The sequence below is a fragment of the Rhinoderma darwinii genome, chromosome 9 (genome assembly GCF_050947455.1).
Source record: "Rhinoderma darwinii isolate aRhiDar2 chromosome 9, aRhiDar2.hap1, whole genome shotgun sequence".
In the NCBI taxonomy this organism is placed as follows: domain Eukaryota; kingdom Metazoa; phylum Chordata; class Amphibia; order Anura; family Rhinodermatidae; genus Rhinoderma; species Rhinoderma darwinii.
The window spans coordinates 30,155,461-30,179,118 of NC_134695.1; the positions used below are offsets into that span (position 1 = coordinate 30,155,461).

Sequence of the window (23,658 nt, forward strand, 5' to 3'; positions counted from 1 at the left end):
TTGGCGAAAGAATAAGAAACTGTCTGAATTTTAACAGTGCCGGCCTTTTTTCCGTCTGTTTTTGAATATTACTCTTAATTACTTTGAATCCCCTCCTCTGTCCCCACTTAGTTAAGCTATGCCATTGTTATACACAGGTAACCAAAATTGTACACAATGGAGGAAATTTGTTATAGGGGTTTTCCAGTGACACTTAATTTTCCTGGCGGGCAGTGCACGAGAACTGAGGAATTTCATTAACACAAACAAAATGGGGCGGGCATTGAGGCGTAAGCAAACAATTGAACGGGGCGGGCATTGAGGAGGCTATGGACCAATAGGAAGCCTCAAACTCTGGTATACATCAGAAGTCCCAGGTTTGAGGCTTTCTATTGGTCCACAGCTCATGCGCCGTTCATTCTCTGCTTATGCTTCAATGCCAGGACAATTTTCTTCAAATTCACGGTATTCCTCAGTGCTCGTGCGCTGCCTGCCCTGAAAAAAATATTGGGGCGAGCAGCGCACAAACATTGAGAAATAGAATGAAGTTGAAGGAAATTATGCGGGCATTGAAGCATAAGCAAAGAATGAACGGCACGGGCATTGAGGAGGCTGTGGACCAATAGGAAAAATTAACAACAAAAAAAAAAATGAACCCCTCCTATTGGATGAAGGAAAGGGAAGAACCAGGAAGAATAAAGTTCACTAATCATTCTGGATGCAAAGCGTGCAGAGGTGAGTATTGTGATGCAGATTTTTTTTTCACTTTTGGTTTAATTTATTTTAAAAACGCTGCCTGCACATCTCATTTACGGCTTGGATATTGAGATCATGAGGATGAGAAGACTGGCCAGGGAGCGACGTAGACGGAGATATTGGGTCCACCCCATCACTTCTGCCAGAATGACCAGTGGCATGTACTCAACCCTATACTTGGAGCTGCGTGTGCACCCTGAGAGGTTTTCGGACTACGTGCGCATGACAGTGCCAAGTTTTGACAAACTTTTATCCCAGATTTCTGAGCGCATTCAAAGGCAGGACACAAAGCTCCAGAGGTGTGTCCCACCAGATGAGAGGCTACTAGTCACCCTAAGGTAAAGTTCAATATAATTTGTCTAATTTTATTTTATTATTGAAAATTATTAGCATTGCACTACTCACTTTTTTAAAAATTATCTCGCCTCTATTTCCAGGATGCTAGGGATATAAATGTGTATTCTGCTCTAGTGAATCCATTTCATTAACCCTTTTATTATTTTCAAACAATTTTAAAATATGAGAGTATAAAATCTAATAAGCCATATTGTGTGTACATTTTAATATTCATATGATTTTGACTAGCGTATATTATGAATGTTAATGGGATTACACTTTAAGGAATTTCATAGTTGCAGTTATGGCACCGGCTTCAGAAAAAATGTTATATACTAGCAATGTCATTCGTTTTTAAAGAAATGTCATGTATTTGCTGAATTTATCAATGTTTATGTATTGTATAGTTTTAATTGATTAAAAATATTATTTTTTTCACTTTAGGTTTCTGGCAACTGGAGAAAACTTTTCATCACTCCACTATCATTTTCGACTTGGAAAGTCGACTATTTCTTGCATTTTGGCAGACACTTGCAGGGCCCTGTGGGTTTGCTACGCAATGACTTTATTTCACATCGCTCAATGCGGCAGTAGAAGGATATAGCACAGAAGTTTTGGGAAGTCACCCATTTTCCCAACTGTGTCGGTGCTTTAGATGGAGAGCACATTCGTATACAGAAACCTTCAAGGAGTGGATCCCTGTATTTCAACTACAATAAATATTTTTCTATTATTCTTATGGCCATTGCTGATGCCCAGTACAAGTTTGTGGCTGTGGACATTGAGTCATATGGCAGAACCAACAACTAAAAGGTCTTCAAGAACTCTGCCATGGGAAGGAGACTCTATGCTTGAGATTTGGGACTCTCACCACCAATGCCACTACCTGGGACTGATGGACCTACTATGCCATTTGTTTTGGTTGGCAATGAGGCATTCCAGATGTGTGCCAAACTTGTTGAAGCCATATTCCAGCCGTGGACTTAATTACCGAAAAAGAATCTTCAACTACAGACTGTCAAGAGCGAGACGACTAGTGTAGTGCTCTTTTTACAGAGGCATTATGGCTACAGACAGTAAAAAAGTAAGTACTAGATGTTATACCCGGCGTTGCTCGGGAGGTTGACTTACGGTATAGATAGAGTGTATCTGCCCGTCCGTCCCAGGGAGGCTGTTGTGGGTGACAGTAGTCGGTCGGGCCCGGAGGTATCACTCCGGACGGCATGGAAGCCGGAAAGTGAGGTGGCCCACCAGCTTGGTGTCTTGTTGTCGGAAACATTACGCCATGTTGGGAAGGTCAGTATGGGAGCGGTGTGGCCTAGGCCTGCCATACAGCCCACGTAACCTCACGGAGCTCGCTCTCCACCGTGCCCTCAAACCACAGGCCCAGCTCCCTCCGCCAACGATACTCACCATCACGGCCGTGTCTCCCTATCCGTCCCGAGGAGGCTGTGGGCAGACAAAGAGCCAGCACCCGACACTGCGCTCCGAGTATCCTCTGACCTAGTGCCATTTTGTGTGTGGCGTTCCTCTGACGCCAAGGCATGGCTATGCTGTGGAGGATGGCGCGTTACGTCACTTCATTTTAAACCAACGAAAAATCGGGCTTCAAACAAACTTTCGAAAATATATAATAGATTCTTTCTGCATTTAAACCATTTGCACACAAAACTGGAAAAACTCTTTAATCCCTGCAAGGAAATATGACCAACTTCTAGAATAGTTTTCTAAATAAAACGGCTGAGCAGAGGCCGGATGACAGACCAAATAATGAGATACCAATAGTGCAGTATAGATTTACGAGTAAATGTCAGGCAAAGAAGAAGCTCCAGGCAATCAGGATTTGTTCAAAGATAGAAGACAGGCATGAATCAGAACAAGTGGAGATCAACAAGAATGCCAGGTATGAGGCCGGCTAGGTAAGAGGTCAGACAGAGCACTTGTCCATAGCCCAAGGGAATGATTTTTTTAGATAAATTAGAAAGATTCACAGAACTTCATTTTTTATTTTTTTTATTGGGGTGAATCGAACCATTGATGTGTTTAAAGCTACTGCAGTTGCAGTTTATTATTTGTAGATTCATTTTAACGTTCATATTATTACGTGTTAATAAATTAGCAGCTGCTTAGCATGTACGTTCTTTAGTTGGTAGTTGACTTTCGCTTATTGGTGCAGTATTTATTGTCCTTCTGGCACTTTTCCCCCATCCTTTTATTTTTGATGTATCTCATTCATTAGAAGTTCATGTAAAATCAGACAAACATAAAACAAGAATGGAAAGAAAAGGGAGTAACTGTGTCGGTCAGTAGTGAATAGCAGGAACGTGTTTATGATACTTGTAGCATATATTTATATCTCTTATAAACTAGGTAAAAGAAAGGACTGAGACAAAACTGATCTTCCCATTTATTTTCTGAGTGATTTGACAAGTTCACCTCTTCTCATATTATACAAGCTTTGGTAATATCTGACTTTCACCTGTTACACTTTGAGAGTCATTGGAGTCTCCTGTGCTATAATAAATCAGAACACATTGTGACGTGTCTTCACCAGATCAGCAGATAAGAGAACAATGCTTCTGCTTCGCGAATTTCTCTCTGCAACGTCAAGTATCCAACTTAGAATTTCAACCACCTAAAGTATAAAATAAAGAAAGGTCCATGAATATCTTACATCAATAGATGTATAAAAGAGGTTGTACAGCTTCAGATATGATGGAGAGATGAATGCGCTCTTTACATACTAATTATAATATGCAACGCAATACTTAATCTTAACGCAAACGCTCACACACACTTTTAACATTCCTGACGTGGTGGAGCTTTGATGATGCAGTTTGGGTAAAGTTGAAGCTTTAAAACAAGTATTGTATGATAGAGAACAGGAAAAGTCATGTACAGGGTTTGAGGACTATTATGTCAATTTTTGCATCATTTCCACCACATACTTGTCCAGATCATGCAGTGTGAATTGTACCTGAACGGCAGTTTGTACACTTTCTCATATGTCCAGGAGAGCTAAAGGAGTGACAACCAGTGTCATACTGACATACCTCAAGCCCAGCAGGGGAAATAATTCTAAGGGCCTGTTGTCCAGCTATACAGAATAAGGGCATAATATACTATACATACTATACATACTATACAATTATCAATGCCAACCAGTCATATCAGCATTAAAGGGGTTTTCCTGAGTTAAAACTTTGCAGTAATGTAGATAACAGCAGTGGTTTTTATTTTGAAAAACTGTCATTTTTGAGCAAGTTATGAGCAATTTTAGATTTATGCTAATGAGTTTCTTAATGACCAACTGGGCGTGTTTTTACTTTTGACCAAGTGGGCGTTGTATAGAGGAGTGTATGACGCTGACCAATCAGTGACCAATCAGTGTCATACATTTCTCATTGTTCCAGCTCAGCTTCATTCACTGCACAATCACAATGTAACAATGGGCTGGAACAATGAGAAGTGTATGACGCTGATTGGTCACTGATTGGTCAGCGTCATACACTCCTCTGTACAACACCCAGTTGGTAAAAAGTAAAAACACGCCCAGTTGTCTATTAAGAAACGAATTAGCATAAATCAAAGATTGCTCATAACTTGCGCAAAAATGATCGTTTTTCAAAATAAAAACCACTGCTGTAATCTACATTACAGCGCCGATCACATTATGTAGGAGATAGGCCACTTATAATCTGGTGACAGAGCCTCTTTAAACTGACGTGCTGTGCATCTTCTAACACAATGCATTCTTAGTTCGTTCTCATAAACATTATTAGTATAAACCCATTGACTGCTTGAAAAACACTCTCATATTTACTACCACAATCGTTGTATTTCCTTGTCAATAGTATTACTCACTGTTCTGGTTATAAATGATCATCAAAAACTCCATCATCCTCCACCTGCGGATCTTCTTCTTTCAGATCTAGACCACAAAAAAATCTTTGAGTGATTAGCCGCTCCGGAATACATTCTGACATAATGAGTTTATACTCAGGAACAACAATACATGATGCCACAGTCAAGGTTAACAAGGTTAATCCTGGTATTTTTATATGCAGTTTAAAAGATCAGATAAAAACCCTGTGTGAAGGGGGCCTAGGGTTTTTTTTCCAGTTTATGTCAATAAAACGTATTCATTACATAAGGAAAAGGTATGCAGCCTCCTAATAAAAGGTCTTAGTCACACACTGCAGATTTGGTCAGTATTTTGCGTCAGTATTTATAAATCCAAATAGAGGAAATATAATAGAAAGATTTATACAGTGCTTCTCTTCTTTGCATCCACTCCTGATTTCGGCTTCAAATTACCGATGCATAAGAGTAAAATCACACACAGGAGTTTTGATGCAGTTTTTTGGTGCAGTTGTTTTAACCAGAGCCAGAAGTGGATCTAAAGGAAATAAAAAGGTATATAGAAAACACTGACGCATCTCCATTCTTTGGTGTCCACTCCTGTATTTGGTTTAAAAAACAGAGCCAAAAACTGCATTAAAACTCTGTGTGTGGTCCTTGCCTAATACTGACCAAATCTTCAATGTGTGAAGGAGACCTAAGGGCATGGTCACACATGGCGTATTTTTGCAGACACTGTCCGCATCAATGCCACACATAATCTGTGTTGCAGATTCCGTTGCGCCTTTGCCTAAAATGTGCAGTAAATTGCTGCGGATTAGTCGTTGTGGATTCAGGTGAAGAGTACATCCTGCTCTCTTTTAAAACATTCCTTCTCAGTCTGGCTATAGACCTCGAAACACATAGGTCCAGCCAGAGTGTTGGAAAATCCTGTTCGTGAAAGCCATCCGCAACGCAACACACATAACATCTGCGGATTTCATTTTGCAACTCCATTGAAGTCAATGGAGAAATTCCGCCACAAGTACGCATCAAGTCCGCAACAGCCAGTGTATGCTGCGGACACCAAATTCCGCACCGCAGCCTATGGTCCGCAGTGGAGTCGTCAGCAACGTCTGCACGAAGATAACTAAAAAGGTGTGGAAACCTATGGACAGACTGTCCGCAGCAGAATTCCACAGCAATTCCGCCACGTTTGAACATGCCCTAAGGCTGGATTCACACACTGCGTTTAGGTCAGATTTCTGCTGCTAGGTCGCTATACACAATGCGGGAGAATTATTAAAACTGCGCAGGTCCTAATAAGAATTAAGATAAAGTAAAATGTAACAAATTTATTAAGAGGCACACGCCTCTCCAAAAATGTGTCGCATCTTTGGCTGTCCATGTGCCACTGAATAAAATCTGCTATAATTGATGCCAGTTTCTGGAGCAAATTATAATAAATGCCTCAAGCCACAGGTGGCTATGCCCACTAAGCTCTGCCCACTTTTTAATGATACGGAGCTGTTTTCAGGCGAAAACAGCTCCTGAATTTCAGACGTAATGGCAAGTGTAGGCGTTTTTCACAGCGTCCATTATGGATGTAATTGGAGCTGTTTTTCTATGGAGTCAATGGAAAACGGCTCCAAATACGTCACAAGAAGTGACATGCACTTCTTTGACGCGGGCATCTTTTTTTACGCGCCGTCTTTTGACAGCGGCGCGTAAAAAAAATGACCGTCTGCACAGAACATCGTAAAACCCATTCAAATGAATGGGCAGATGTTTGCCGACGCTTTCAAGCAGTATTTTTGGCCGTAATTCGAGGTGTAAAATGCCTGAATTACGTCCATAAATAGTGCGTGTGAACATACCCTAAGGGAGACCTCTTGTTGCAGGTGTCTATTCCAGATTGGGCATTTGAGTCCTGGGGATGTAAGCCTAAGATTAGAGCCTCGAAATCTAGCCCTAAGCTGGAAGTGTAATCTCTCCCTATGCCCCTGAAAATTGCCCCCACCTGAGGGTACTTGATATGCACTAAGTGCCTTTACCATGTAGGCATATGCAGTATGGTGCGTTTTTTTCTTTGGTCTAGGAATGTTACTTTTCCTGAATTTTTCTAGTTTGTTTGCAACCCAGTTTGTTGATAGGGTGCGTCTTTCACTTTCTGGTAATATTTGGTGGCTTTTAGTAAATTATCATTAAAAGCTATGTTCTATATCCCACAGTTTTGCTGCTATTCTTACAAAATAGATGCAAAATTTGCAGCAAATCTGCATTGTGTGAATACGGCCGTAGGGTACATCCGCACACAGCGTTAACAGTGCAGTTTTTCAGTTTCCGATGTGGAAATTACCAAGCATATTCACAAGAGAAGTAACATGCTGCAAATTTAGAATCCGCACCGCATGTCAATTTCCACATGTCTTTTCCTGTACTGGAAATCCAGACTCAAATTCTGCAGTGTTTACGCTATGTGTGGACGTATATGAGCATATGGACAGGGGTCGTCCTGATAGAACCTTTAAGGGTATGTTCACACAGGCTATTTTCAGCCACTTTTCAGGCTGTAAACGTCTTGAAAAATTGCTGAAAAATCGGAAGCTGAGCAGTTCCGACGGGCTGTTTTTTTACGCGGCCATTTTGAAAAACGGTGGCGTAAAAAAACACCTGCGAAGAAGTACATGTCACTTCTTGAAACGTTTTTGGAGACGTTTTTAATTGACTCTATAGAAAAACAGCTCCAAAAACGGCAGAAAAACGCGAGTTGCTAAAAAAAAACTGCTGAAAATCAGGAGCTGTTTTCCGGTGAAATTTGCGATTTGTGAATATAGCCTCAGTCAAGCCCCTTATTATAGATACTTTTTTTTAAACTAAAAAGTGAAAACTAAACAAAAAATTCTGTAAAATACATAAAAAATTTGGCACATGCCACTTACTACGTGTTTTAGCATCGAATTTTGTAGCATTTTGCTTAATAAAAAAACTGCCCTATTTTGTTTTTTCACTTTTATTTTATGTCATCATAAGATAGATTTCTAGTATTATTTCAGTCTGAGGTCAGGATCAAATATGCGGTTTTGATGCATGTTTCCGTTTGTGTTTTTTTTTCTTTTCAAACTGATCCATTAACGGATTTATAGGTTTTCATTGGGGCTTTGGTCTGTTCATCTCCGTTCACTTCCCTCAGGATCCATTTCTTTTTATTCAACACGACAAACGGAAACTGTCTCATTTTTCTGCCGAGTTGAACCACATGATCCTGACTGATCTTTTTTTGTACAATACATGTCCATGGCAACAGGATGTTTCAAGTGAAAACAGCCTCTGATTTCAAGGTGTTTTTTGAAGCTGAAAAAAAAGCTTTTTTTTAATTTTAAGGGGAACCGGTTACCAGAATTTCACCTATTGAACTCTACTTATCCCTCACTGGCCGCTGCTATCAAAAATTCATTGCCGTTATCCCCTCTCCTAAACTCCTCCTCCAACTGTAAATAACGGTCTGCAAACACTTCACGCCTTTTATCGTAATCATCCGGTGTCCCGTTGTGCGCACACACCAGAAGAGGACATCAATGCACAAGCGTGTTATTTTGTGTGTTGGGGTAAGACGAGGAGCTGTCAATCAAAAGTAAGGAGGCGGGGTAAACTCGGAAAGACTTGAGGAATAAAGATATGACTCTTTTCAAACGAAGACTTGACTCTTATGCTCATTAGCATACGGTGTGGGAACACTAAAAAGCTGAATACTAAAGCTACAGAGCCGACTAAGAAGACAATAATAGGTTATATAGAAATTATTTTTCACCCACTACCACCAGGCATTGCTGGTTTAAGGGCGGGTTCACACATAGCGGAATTTCACTTAAATTCCGCTGCGGACACTCCGCAGCGTTAATCCGCAGCGGAGCCGTTTCTCCATTGACTTTCACTTTAATTTAGCAGTGTTCGTTTACACGATGCGTACAATTCCGCTGCGGAGCATAGGCTGCGGAGCGGAATTTGTTGTCCGCAGCATGCTCTGTCTGTTGCGGAGCAGTGGCGGACTGGTTGCGGACTCATGGCAGAATTTCTCCATTGACTTCAATGGAGAGTCAAAATTCCGCAATGAAGTCCGCAGATCTTATGTGTGCTGCGGAGCGTATTGTTTTTACTACCATGACATTTCTTCATTCTGGCTGGACCTATGTATTTCTAGGTCTACAGCCAGACTGAGGAAGTCAATGGGGCTCCCGTAATGACGGGAGCGTTGCTAGGAGACGTCTGTAAATAGTCACTGTCCAGGGTGCTGAAAGAGTTACGCGATCGGCAGTAACTGTTTCTGCACCCGGGACAGTGACTACCGATCTCAATATACATGTATCTGTAAAAAAACATATAAGTTCATACTTACCGAGAACTCCCTGCGTCTGTCTCCAGTCCGGCCTCCCAGGATGACGTTTCAGTGTAAGTGACGGCTGCAGCCAATCACAGGCCAAGCACAGGCTGCAGCGGTCACATGGACTGGAGCGTCATCCAGGGAGGTCGGGCCGGATGCCGAAAGAAGGACGCGTCACCAAGACAACGGGCGGTAAGTATGAATTTCTTTGACTTTCACTAGGGAAAGTGCTGTCCCTTCTCTCTATCCTGCACTGAATAGGGAGAAGAGAAGCACTTTTCCTGCAGTCCGCAGCGGCCAGTCCGCATCAATTTTCTGCACATTTTGTGCAGATCCGCTGCAGAATCTGCAACGCAGATTCTGTGCGGCATTGATGCGGACAGTTGCGGAGGAATTCCGCCATGTGTGGTCATGCCCTAATAGGGGAAATGCTGGTGACAGGTTCCCTTTAAGCTTATTTTAAGGCTTTTTTGAGGCATGTCACTCGACCCTATAGAAAAACAGCTCCAAAAACGGCAGTAAAGAACGCAGTGAAAAATGTGAGTTTGCTTAAAAAACGGCTTAAAATACGGAGCTGTTTTCAAGGAAAAAAAGCCTCTAATTTTCAGCCGTTTTTTAAGCAACTTGCATTTTTAGCAGCGTTTTCTACGGCCGTTTTTGGAGATGTTTTTCTATTGAGTCAATGAAAAACGGCTCCAAAAACGGCTCAAGAAGTGACATGCAGTTCTTTTTTACAGGGCGTTTTTTTACGCGCCATTTTTAAATGCGTAAAAAAACACCCTGTGGGAACGAAACACAGTTTTTCCCATTGAAATCAATAGGCAGATGTCTGGAGGGGTTCAGCCCCCGTATTTTCAGCCATTTTTCCGGGGGCATTTTCGGCCCAAAAAACTTCTGAAAATAGGCTGTGTGAACATACCCTAATCGGTTTCCCCCAATGTTTGCCGTCATTAAGGCCAGACAAAATAGCAGTGCATGCAAAAAAAATAAAAATGGAATCTGCTCCTAGAGAAGCCTCAGACGTGCACAGAACATTACTGTGCAGTACTCCTGAGCATCACTTAGAAAGTAGCATTAGCACGTTTATGTAAAAAGAAAAACACACAGGGCTGCGACATATCTACAAGAGCTACATGAAGGTTAGAGGGTGGCAGATTAGGAAAATGCCACATGCAAATAATGGGGTAATAACATTACCAGAAGAAATGACAGGAGTTACCTGCTGGTAATGACGATTTCTTGAACGATCTTGGAAGAGTGAAGGAAAAATGGCGGCCGTGGTGTGAACTTTCCCGCTTCTCACTGACGCTTTTAGATCTTTTCTTGCACTCTACAGAGAGTCGATCCTTACAGTGCTTGTGACACGTGACCCCGCATGCTACAAAAGAAAAGTACCACAAGGAGGAGCTCAGCATTTTCTCTTGTAAAGTTGCAAACTATTAACACTTAGGGTATGCGCACACACACTAATTACGTCCGTAATTGACGGACGTATTTCGGCCGCAAGTCCCGGACCGAACACAGTGCAGGGAGCCGGGCTCCTAGCATCATACTTATGTACGATGCTAGGAGTCCCTGCCTCGTTGCAAGACAACTGTCTCGTACTGAAAACATGATTACAGTACGGGACAGTTGTCCTGCAGCGAAGCAGGGACTCCTAGCATCGTACATAAGTATGATGCTAGGAGCCCGGCTCCCTGCACTGAGTCCGGTCCGGTACTTGCGGCCGAAATACGTCCGTCCATTACGGACGTAATTAGTGTGTGTGCACATACCCTTAAAGGTACATAAACCATATGCCACACGTTTGGATCTGTCTGCCAATTTATATTATAATATGACAGTTTATGCCAATTTGAAACTATTTATGCCAACGTGCCAATATATGCCAATGTGTAAACATAACATTCTATAGTGTGCACAAGGAAGCTGCAGGTAATACAGTTTGCTTGTGTATCAACTTCTAGACTAACAAAACTTCACAGCCCTAAAATCACATAATATGATTATGTTAGATCATTGTATGCGAAGAAGATAAGCCGCTGCCAGAGGACTTTCTCCCTATTCATATACAAATATATATATAAATTTGTTTACACTTGCTGCATAAACTGGCAATATGATGTAATATATATACATTTTATTTTAGAAAGTGATTATTTTTAATATAAGTCAATTTGATTCTAATTTATCTATAAACCGTGTCAGGGCACATTGTTGAAATACCATTATCCAGTGATGTGCTGGAAAGTCGTAAGTGACTGGATCATTATTGGTATTCAATAGGGTAATTACTCTTAAAATACAGATCACCCATAGGAATAATCACCCTAAGGCCGGGTTCCCACATAACAAAAATACTGCAAAATTTATGCAACTAAATTCTGTGCAGAAATTCTGCAGCATTTAGAGTACCGTCAAAGGGAATGAAGTTTTGAAAATCACATGCCTACGCGGCGGAAAAATAATGCAGCGAAAACGTTCCGTTTTTTAATCCACAGCATGTCAATTTATGCTGCGGAATCACTGCTTTTCTGTTGCGAGTTTTCCCTATTGAATTCAATGGGAATGTAAAACCCGTAACAAATAGCAGATGTTACCCAGATCTCTCTGCTCTTGCATCTAGCCTGGCCTCCAGGGATAATGTTTCATCCCATGTGACTGCTGCAGCCAATCACAGGCTGCAGCACTCATATGGGATGAAACGTCATCCCAGGAGTCCGGACTGAATGACGTCAGAGGGACGCGTCGCCATGGTTACGGCCAGGGTAAGTATGAAAGATTTTTTCTAGTGCTGCTTTCCGCAGCGGATTTTCTGTCAAAAAAAAAGCAACATAATGTGTTTTTTTGGGACAAAATGTGCTGCGGGTTCTAGGTCATATACGCTGCATAGTTTTACTCAGTGTATCCGACCTGTGTCAACCCGTAACGAAATTCTGTGCGGAAATTCTGCTGAATTTACAGTAGCAGCAAAGTGAATGAGACTTAGAAAATCTCATGGCCACGCCAGAAAAGTCAGGCGGAAAGTGTACTGCTCACCGACATTCAATTCCGAAGTATGGCACAGCCTAAAAGATATATAGACAGTCGAGCACATGCTCCACCAGTGCAGGGCTTAGATTAGGTCGTCATGAAATGGCGGCTGCCTAGCCTAAGGCCTCTTAGTGACCGCCGTGAAAAGGCGTATTGGTGGTCAGAAAATTGGTTAATTATGGATAAATAACATGAAACTCCTGGACCCCTATGCAAAATCTTTAATAGTGACCCAACCCATCAGGTGCCATTTTTAATTCTGGTGTCTTGCTATGTGGCAGAGGGTCACCAGTGCCCAGGTGAGACTACTGCCTCGGCACACCCTGTAGCTATGCCCCTGATAAACAGTAAAAGTAACTCATGGAAATAAATGTATTTCTATGGCAGCATACAGATCAAGTTTTGTGTCTAACTCCCGTAAAGGCATTGTTTTTAGTGCTTCTAAGTTGCATCAGTGCAATATTTGGCACCCAGTAAGAAGCAGTTCTGTTCGCAAAATAGTGCGCAATACAGAACCGTATTGTGTGAAAAACTGTTCTGTATAATTGGGTGAAATGCACAAGTGAAGATTCAGAATTGGCAATAATGGAGGAATCTAGAGTAGAATAAGACTGACAAAATGCCATAACAGGTTTTATAAATTTTCAAGGTAAGGCCAAACGGAGCGGCGCTAACAACAGCGCCGGCACCATGTTCGGTGCGGCTGTCAAACAGCCTGTGAGTGGCCGCACGTTAACGCGGGTAAACCGTCCCTTTATCTGCAAAATCATGCGGCCATGAATTAATACACCCTTTATGGCTGCACGATTTAGCAAATTACAACAACTTACCCCCTATTGATTCTCTATGGCAGCGCCAGAAAAAGCCGAACACTGAACTCGGCTATCTCCGGCGCTCCCATAGAGAATGAATGGAGTGGCAGTGCGCATGCGAATGTAACCGGAATACTACTTAACGAGGTATTTGAGAGCCGCTCCTACATAGTGCCAGCGCGGTTGTTTGCCGCGTTGCGACCATGTTAGGGCTGCTCTGTGTGGCCTTACCCTAATGATGCAAATATTATATGAGACAATTTTATTCAAGTGCCAAAGAGAAAAGACATAGGCCGAGTTCCAAATGTGCAGATTTGCTGCAGATTTTGCCTGCATTTTGTAAGCCAAAACCAGAATTGGATCCAGGAGAGCGGACCTATAGGACCTTCCTTAACATATTTCTTCTGTTTATGTTCCATTCCTGGTTTCGGCTTTAAAAATACATGCAAAATCTGCAGCAAATCTGCACTGTGGGAACCCGGCCTTACTGTATATTGTATGTCCACTAAAAGGTCCCATGAGAGCTTGGAACATGAAGTCTTACCTCGACATTTCAGTCCTTTTTTATATATTCCAAGTATCTGCAAGAGAATATTTGAAGAGCTTACAATAAAATATAATCGTGTTGTTCACAGCAGTTCATCTAACACATCACCTGAGCAGGTAGTGATCATATGCTGATACTGCCGCACAGGCCTTTATCTGGCTGCAGTATTCTCCGATTATGGCCTAATTCACACAAGCGTATTTCACGTCCGTTTTACGCGCGTGAAAATAACGCACGTCACACGGACCTATGCAAGTCAATGGGGCCATTTAGACATTGAGTGTTTTTCACGCAGCGTGTGTACGCTGCGTGAAACTTACTGCATGTCCTATACTTGTGCGTTTTTTGCGCGTCACGCACCCATGAAGTCAATGGGTGTGTGAAAATCACGGACAGCACACGGACGCACAGCCATGTCCTGTGCGTGATTCACGCAACAGTTGATATAGAAATGATTTTGAAAAAAAAAACCACCTCCTTCAGTTTATTTTACGGACGTGAAACGCGTGACATACGCGCGTAAAAACGCAGACACGCACCATACACTGATGCCACACGGAACTGCAACGCAGGAAAAACGCTGCGTTTGTTACGCGCACAAAACGGACACGTTCGTGTGAATAAGGCCTAAGCAATATAATTTACTTTGCTTTTTTTACTATTTGCTTTTTTTAATGTTCTGCTGGGTTCAGTAGGAAAATCAAATATAAATGGAGCAAATTGTTTCATTTTGGCATTGACTTTGATGACTAGTGAGGCCCAGGCATCACATTTTTGAGAAGCCCTGATATAAACTATAGATAATACATCTCTTAGGGCTTTTCCACACGTAGCGGAATTTCTGAGTATCTTCCGTCCTGAATTGCGGACAGGAAAATACGCAGCAGAATACAGTAGCAGTAAAGTGGCGGAGCTCTAACAAATCTCCTCCACACGCTGTGTAAAATGTCCGACCAGTATTTTTCGTACGCAGCATGTCAATCCCTGCTGTGGAAAGTGGACTGAAATGCTGTGTTGTCAGAGGAGATGTCACCATTTCCCAACATTGAGAAAAACGCAGCAAAATTCACACCATATTCTGCAGTAAAAAACGCAGGAAATGGTGCAGTTTTTCCGCAGCGGAAATCCTGCTACTTTCTGCGGAATTGTTGCAGAAATTATCTGCAGCAATTTCGTTACGTGTGGACAAATCCTTGAGCATAATTCAGGGGAAAACATTATCTATTCCATTCATCACCATTTGCTAAAAATATGCTAACATGGGACATGCAAACCAACTGTTATAGCACAAAGTGTCAGTGTTGTCCATGTATTATAATATATTATTAAATATTTTTATACTATATAGGGGGCACTAAAGGGGCATTATACTGTGTGGGGGCACTATATAGGGCATTATACTGTGAGGGGCATTATACTTTTTTTATTAGGGTTTTTTTTTATGATGGGGTGGGGCGCCGAAAGATAATTTTGCACGGGGCGCCATCTATCCTCCGAAGGCCGGCCCTGGTTGGGACATTTGGAATACTCTTTGCATAGAATGCTGCCTGTTTCCTTTAAAGTATTTCCTAAAGCCAGTCTGTACTATGTTTTAAACTCCCATTGATTAATTTGTTCGCCTCAATCCCTTCATTAGCTTGCAGAGCTCCCCTATTTTTTAGGGAAGTAAAGATTACATTACAATAAATCAGCATAATTTCCCCTCAAGCTTTGAGATGTAATTTAGTATATAACTCTATATGCATGATTCCATTATGCTTATGTCACGTACTCTCTGCCTGCGGCTCCCTCTGTCTCCAGGACATCGAGAGTTACTCGCTCGGGCGTCACCCGGCCTTGCAGACTGAGGCAGTCTGCAGCCAATAGGAGCTCAGGAGCGTCAGGCCAATCAAAGCCCGGCTGATGTTCCTGAGCTCCCGCCCTCTCCTTATTTAGTTCAACCTGGGATAGTTGGCCTTTGTCTGTAATTAGAGTTTCCTTGCCTGGTGCTTTCCCTTGTTTCAGACTCCCCTGAGCGACTTGATTTTTGACTTCTTGTGACCTGACCTCGGCTGGACTCCTGACTTTTCTTTGCCTTCTGACTTTTGTTTTTTCCGCACTCTCCCGGTTTGACCCAGACTCCGCCTTTTGCGCCCGGACTTGTCCGCAGCGCAATTGCCCTGCCTCGCCCTCCGTGTATTTCCCAGGTTACCCTTTGTTATTTCGTACGGTCTCTGTCTTATCTGTTTGGCAGTTTCACTTGTACCAGTATAGGGAACGCCGCCCAGTTGTGCGCCATCGTTTAGGTCGGGTCGTACAAGTAGGTAGGGACAGAGGTTTGGGAAGAACAGGGACCTCACGGTTTACTGTGTATTTGTTCATGACAGCTTATCTAAAAGAACTGTCAAAACCTTTAAATGCAGAAAATAATGCACAAAAAAAGGTAAACCCAACCCTATGACAGCTAGCGAGAGTATTTTGTATATTATAAAACATATCTAATGATTGGTATTGTAAATATTCTCATGTTCTTATGTTCTTTAACAGTTACACAAAAAAAAATCCCTTTTATTGGTTGCAATGTCATAGTTATTGACAAATAAAACTGCAAGGATACAGAGAACTTTAGCATCTTTCTAGTTCTTCCCCTAGGTACTGGTAGCAGGAATATACAGACACATTATGGAGGTGAGCATATAAAAAATGCTCTGAATGGAAACTCATGAGGTTTATAACTGCGTTGCCTTTACGTTATCGTTCTCACTGACATATCTTACGGCACAGACACATACCAGATTTCCGCAGTGCTGACATGACACAGGCCGAAAAAATGTTCTCTCACAGAAATTGTGGATAAATCCCATTTTACAGTCCAACACTGAGCTGGCTTTCTGAAAATATGAAGTCATCTCCTGTTTACTGATTTTTCCATCCCTGCACACGAGACAAAAGAAATTGAGCATTATTGTACAATGGAAGCCGAGGCCTGCAGAAAAGTTTCACATTTACCTAAATATGATGCTCAAAAATACAAAGAAGAGAACAAACACATGAACAACAAACTACAATATGTGGGTAAAAATAGAAGCTTATTTCATCCTATTTTAGAGGAACACATTTGTTAAGGGCACAGAAAAAGGCTGTAATGTCACTATCTGAGCTAAAATGAAGAAGGACATGCAACAAAATCTGAATGTTATTCTATACTAACGCCATCAGAAAAGATGGAATAAAAAAATGTGAATAATAAAACAAATAGTTACACACACTTTAACGTTTGGAAAGTGGAATTTGAAAATGGGATATAAAAAGAGAGACAAAATATGCTCCTTTGAATTATACTCATCTTCTATGATTGCGGAATTTGGGCATCAAAAAAAATCTGTTTCCTTTTCTATGTGACTTCCCCAACTATTTCCTTACCCAACCTGTCGGATACTCTTTCAACCTTTGGGTCGATCTCAGGTTGAGCAGTTAACCAATTCAAATCCCAAGCATTTAGTATATCTCTTCCTCCCTCGAAGGTCAGTCTTCTTCAATTGTCCACTTTTACCTAGTCAACAGCTCACTTTAATTACTTGGCATCAAGCTTACAAACTCTTATGCTTTTTAGACATCTTGGTTGACATCAATTTTTTGGGCTGGGTAGAGTCCATGCACTCAAGATGACCTTGATAACAAAATTGTTATATTTTTTTAGGTTTCTCTTATTAGCAGTCCCCTCCCATTATTTACAAACTATACAACGCCTGGCAATTAAATTTGTTTGGCAGGGCTTAACTCCTAGGGTGAATAGGGCCACCCTCTTTAGACACAAATCTAATGGAGGACTGGGTGTGACAAATCAAACTAAATAGTACTGTAATGGCCGCGGTCGCAGACCCCTCTCATCCTGCCGATGTCTTCCTCCCCGGAGATGCCAGCACATGCGACCGTCCTGTCCTGCAATGACCACTAGGGTGCGCGCGCAAACTCATTCCCAGCCTTAAAGGGCCAGCACACACATGTTAAGAATTAACCAATTACTCCCAGATCACCCTGGACTATAAAAGGAGCCCTGCCCTTCCACTCCTTTCCTGAGCATTGTTTGTATTCCTGTTAGTCTTGCAAATGGTCCCTTAGTCGTATCATGTTCCCTGTGTTCACGTGCCCTGCTAACTGTATCCTGTAGTATCCTGTATAACGCGCTGTATTTGTTCCTATGCCATGTCTAGTATTAGAGATGTGTTGTGCCGTTTACTACGCCTGCTGACTTACAACATGTCTGGTGTCATCTGCCGCGTTTGCATCACCTGATGTTTGGCCAGCTGCTGCCCCGTGACTGCGGTGCGGCCTCTTGGGTTCACATTCCCACAGATCGTTACAAGTACCAAGCAGCTGTTTTTATACCATGCCACTTCCAGTCCTCCTTTCTGACATTCTGGCTAGCTCTGAAACCCCCAGTGTCACCCTCTGACATTGGATAATCTTCTCTCCCCTCCTTCCCTTCATAAAAACCCCATTATATGCCACAAAAATGTGGTATAGCGTGTAGAATTTGGCTGGTTTTATCTGTCTTTACCTTGCACTTGACTTTCTATGTAATAATTCACTTTTTTCTCCTGGTATGGAAAATCTGTCAGCTTTTCCAGCATTGTCATTGGTGGGTATTACTAAGGCCCATCATCTTCTGATGACAGATGGCTTAAAACTTTTCCTACTTTACTGAATGTCATGGTCTGTGGGTATGTGGACCCACTAGGCTGCACCGGTGTAGCGGGGAGGCAGCTGGCCAAACAACAGAGCACCCAATCAATACAAAGTCCAGCACAAGGGTACCTGAACAGTTTCAGGAGGGACACATGAAAGGAGTTGGGGATTCTGAGGGTAGGTGGCAGACCGTGAGCGGCAAGCTCGTCTTTAATCCCAGAAGACAGTCCCTGCCAGAATGTAGCCACCAAGGCCTCGTTGTTCCAGGTTAGTTCTGCAGCCAGGGTAAGGAACTGAATGGCATACTCGCCCACGGAGATGTCTCCCTGGTGTAAGGTCAGCAGGGATGCAGCAGCAGAAGAAACTCTCCCAGGTTCTTCAAATATAGAACGGAAAGTCCATAAAAAATACTGCAGATCAGGAGTCACTGGTCCCTGATGTTCCCAAAGGGGATTTGCCCATGCCAGGGCTTTGCCAGTAAGGAGAGAGATTATGAAGGTGATCCTTGCATCATCAGAGGGAAAGGCCTTGGCATGTAGTCTGAAGTGGATCTGGCACTGGTTCAGAAATCCCCTGCAGTACCTCGTGTCTCCATCATAGCGAGGAGGTAGCGGCAGGAAGCATCGGGGGTTGGCACTGGTACTGACAGGAGGTGTAGCAGGAGGTACAGTAGGAATAGGTGCGGTGACCACTGTGGCTTGTGCAACCAGCCGATGTACAATGGCGTTCACCGCCAGGAGGAGTTGGTCTTGCCGTGACTGAAGGTCTTGCATCTCTGCCTGCATGGCTTGTGTCATCGTCAAGGTCTCGGTTTGATAAGCGGGGTCCATGGCCTGAGCGTACGGTCGCGGTCTGTAGGTATGTGGACCCACTAGGCTTCACTGCTGTAGCGGGGAGGCAGCTGGCCAAGCGGCAGAGCACCCAATCAATACAAAGTCCAGCACAAGGGTACCTGAATAGTTCAGACAGTGGCAGAGGCTTTAGCATGGATGGAGGTGGGTGCAGCAGGTTGCGCCAGACGTGGCGGATGACATCAGGTGCAGCAGGTTGCACCAGACGTGGCGGATGACAGCAGGTGCAGCAGGTTGCGCCAGACGTGGCGGATGACAGCAGGTGCAGCATGTTGCGCCAGACGTGGCGGATGACAACAGGTGCAGTAGGTTGCGCCACACGTGGCAGATGACAACAAGAGCAGCAGGACACGACTCCAATCACTAACAGGCTCAGGAACAATAACACAGCACGGGATACAGGATACAGATAGCTGGGCAGGGGAACATTGGGAACAGGCTAAACACTAAGGGACCATTTGCAAAGACTAATATGGGAATTACTAACAACACTCAGACAAGGAGTGAAGGGGCAGGGCCCTTCTTATAGTCCAGGGTGATCTGGGAGTAATTAGTAAATTCTTAACATGTGTGCACGCTAGCCCTTTAAGGCCGGGAATGAGCTTGTGTGCGCACCCTAGTGGTCACTACAGGACAGCCGCACGTCCTGGCATCCTCAGGGGGAGGGGGAGAGACGTCGGCAGGATGAAAGGTGTCTGCGGTCTGCGACCGTTACACTGAACCTGTCTTTAAGCCCTTTTTCTTTTCATTTAGCACTACTTGTAAATATTCTATTATGTGCCTTATTATTCTTACTCCCTGACTGTCTCATATGCACTTGGATATGTTGTTTGCCTCGAGATGCTTCTTGATAGCATGGTTTGTTTCCCTTATGTCTCTTTTTCATGACAAAAAATACTTGGATTGAAAAAAAAACAAAAAAAACTTTCCCTGTTTTACAGGAGCAAATTAAAGTTATTTAGATATCTTCAGGTGAAGTACTTCATCTCAGCCCTACCCTCTACTGATTCTTTTTAAAAAAAAAAAAAATAGTCTTATTGAACTTTTTTAATTGTAGGATACAGAAGACAATAGGTAAAGGGAAAGGCTTAAACTTCAAATGAAAGTTAGTTAGTTTGGATGCAGATAAAGCATTTGACAGGGTAACCTGTGCGCACATTTTCAGAATCCTAAAGTTTCTGAATTTTGGAAAGGATTTCATCTATGCAGTGCAGGCTATATACGCTGGTCCCCAGTGCTCGGTGTAGGTCAATAATATCCCTTCCCCCTTGTTGAATATAGGTAGAGGTACTAGGCAGGGATGCCCAATCTCTCTCTCTAGCTATTTAACTTGGCCCTAGATCCTCTTCTCAGGACTTTGCATGACTTACCCTCCTTTCAAGGTATACAACTTGGTGATAGGGAAACTAAACTTCTGGCTTATTGCTAATCCTAAATGAGGGATTCCAGATATTATGTCTACAATCAACAACTTTGGCAAAGTCACTGGATTTATGGTTAATTTTAACAAGTCGGAGTCTCTCCCTATATTTAGATCAGCCAAAAAACATTGGGGTCAGAGCTTTCCATTCCAATGGACTTCAAGGTTTATAACCTATTTGGGAATAAAACTACTATCGGATCCGGCTTCACTTTATTCACTGAATTTCATACCTCTTATTGCCTCACTCGTGCAACTCCTAAAATCATGGCAACATTATAAAATAGCTTTTTCAGGTCGTTGCCATCTGATTAAGATGGTGGTATTCCCCAAATTGCTTAACTCCATTCAAACTCTCCCGCTGTTGTTGAGAAAAACTGACATAAAGCTTTTATCTAAAGCCTTCAGGATCTTTGTCTGGGGAGGTGAATGGCGTAACCGCATTAGCCTTTATAAATTACAGCAACACAAATCCCTGGATGGCTTTAATTTACCGGACCTTCTACTATATAGTTTGGCCGAAAACGCACGATACATATGTGACTGGTTTAGGGATGTCACGATACCAGGATTTGGACTTCGATACCGATACTTTGTGTAGTATTGCAATTTTGATACCAAAACGATACTTTGCCAACAGTAATAAAAAAAAAGTTCTTCCATTTTCTGATGTGAGGCGCGAGGTGTGATGAATTTTGAATGTGCCTCCCATTAATAGTAATTAACCCCATCATGTTTCTCAGTCATAATGGGTTAATGTGTAAGGTACATGATGGGGTTAACTACTATTAATGTGAGGCACAAGGAGGTTAAATTCATCACACCTTGTGCCTCACAATAAGTGAAAGAAAGCAGTTTTTATTTTATTTTTTACAGCGTACACATCATAAAAGATGCAAAAAGATTGTTGTGCAGGTTATTACAGCCGCGTCAATACCGAATATCTGTATATTTTATGTATTGAGACTTATTTTAATGTTTATTGTAAAAAAAGGTGTATGTGTATTTTCTTTTATTTAACATTACTTTGTTTTTACTTTATTTTTAAACTTTAATGTACTGGCATATATCTATATGCCAGTACAATAGCCTGTGTACTGATAGTACACAGGCAGTTGTTAGGACATACCTAAGTATGCCCTAACAGGAAATATGGTAGGACAGCCCTGTGGTCCTTCAATGGACCTTGGGCTGTCTGGCCATATATGGTATGTCCCTCAATCGCGTCATAGGATTCCCTGTGATGCGTTCCAAGGGGCATCCCCCCTTCTCATTTTCCCCTGAATGCTGCTGTCAGCTTTGATTGCAGCATTCAGGAGAATAGTGGCAGAGATAAGAGGTTTCTCTGATCTCCGCCGTTATAGAGCGGGGCTGCGGCTGTGTACTACAGCCATTGCCCCGCTCCTGACATTAGCTGTGCGCGCGGTCAGCATGAGGTAATGCGGCCGGTGCTGCACTAATGAGCAGCGGTTCAGGCACTGAAGACAGAACATGGAGGTGTTTTTTAGTGCGCTCGCCATGTTCGGTTTTCAGTGCTGCCGCTCATTAGTGCAGCGCTGGCCGAATCGCATCATCCTGACGGCGCGCACTTGTCAGGACTCAGGAGCGGGGCAATGACTGTTTTACACAGCCGCAGCCCCGCTCTCATACAGTGAAGGAAATAAGTATTTGATTCCTTGCTGATTTTGTAAGTTTGCCCACTGTCAAAGACATGAACAGTCTAGAATTTTTAGGCTAGGTTAATTTTACCAGTTAGAGAGAGATTATATATTTTTTTAAAAACAGAAAATCACATTGTCAAAATTATATATATTTATTTGCATTGTGCACAGAGAATTAAGTATTTGATCCCTTTGGCAAACTTTGGCAAAGACTTAATACTTGGTGGCAAAACCCTTGTTGGCAAGCACAGCAGTCAGACGTTTTTTGTAGTTGATGATGAGGTTTGCACACATGTTAGATGGAATTTTGGCCCACTCCTCTTTGAAGATCATCTGTAAATCATTAAGATTTCGAGGCTGTCGCTTGGCAACTCGGATCTCCATAAATTTTCGATGGGATTAAGGTCTGGAGACTGGCTAGGCCACTCCATGACCTTAATGTGCTTCTTTTTGAGCCACTCCTTTGTTGCCTTGGCTGTATGTTTTGGGTCATTGTCGTGCTGGAAGACCCAGCCACGTGCCATTTTTGATGTCCTGGTGGAGGGAAGGAGGTTGTCACTCAGGATTTGACGGTACATGGCTCCATCCATTCTCCCATTGATGCGGTGAAGTAGTCCTGTGCCCTTAGCAGAGAAACACCCCCAAAACATAATGTTTCCACCTCCATGCTTGACAGTGGGGACGGTGTTCTTTGGGTCATAGGCAGCATTTCTCTTCCTCCAAACACGGCGAGTTGAGTTAATGCCAAAGAGCTCAATTTTAGTCTCATCTGACCACAGCACCTTCTCCCAATCACTCTCAGAATCATCCAGATGTTCATTTGCAAACTTCAGATGGGCCTGTACATGTGCCTTCTTGAGCAGGGGGACCTTGCGGAAACTGCAGGATTTTAATCCATTATGGCATAATGTGTTACCAATGGTTTTCTTGGTGACTGTGGTCCCAGCTGCCTTGAGATCATTAACAAGTTCCCCCCGTGTAGTTTTCGGCTGAGCTCTCACCTTCCTCAGGATCAAGGATACCCCACGAGGTGAGATTTTGCATGGAGCCCCAGATCGATGTCGATTGACAGTCATTTTGTATGTCTTCCATTTTCTTACTATTGCACCAACAGTTGTCTCCTTCTCACCGAGCGTCTTACTTATGGTTTTGTAGCCCATTCCAGCGTTGTGCAGGTCTATGATCTTGTCCCTGACATCCTTAGAAAGCTCTTTGGTCTTGCCCATGTTGTAGAGGTTAGAGTCAGACTGATTAATTGAGTCTGTGGACAGGAGTCTTTTATACAGGTGACTATTTAAGACAGCTGTCTTTAATGCAGGCACCAAGTTGATTTGGAGTGTGTAACTGGTCTGGAGGAGGCTGAACTCTTAATGG

General features: G+C 42.7%; 1 protein-coding gene across 1 annotated transcript in view; it reads right to left on the reverse strand.

Annotated features, from left to right (window-relative positions):
- Nucleotides 1–3,465: 3,465 nt before the first annotated feature.
- The window catches only part of RASGRP2 (RAS guanyl releasing protein 2), a 208,939-nt gene continuing 188,746 nt past the window's right edge, over nucleotides 3,466–23,658 (reverse strand). The window contains exons 13-17 of the mRNA XM_075837457.1: nucleotides 16,456–16,597; nucleotides 13,682–13,718; nucleotides 10,512–10,670; nucleotides 4,936–5,002; nucleotides 3,466–3,706 (exon numbers count right to left, since the gene is read on the reverse strand). Coding sequence (XP_075693572.1) covers nucleotides 4,944–5,002; nucleotides 10,512–10,670; nucleotides 13,682–13,718; nucleotides 16,456–16,597 — 397 coding nt within the window. The 3' untranslated portion in view covers nucleotides 3,466–3,706; nucleotides 4,936–4,943. The remainder of the gene's footprint in view (nucleotides 3,707–4,935; nucleotides 5,003–10,511; nucleotides 10,671–13,681; nucleotides 13,719–16,455; nucleotides 16,598–23,658) is intronic.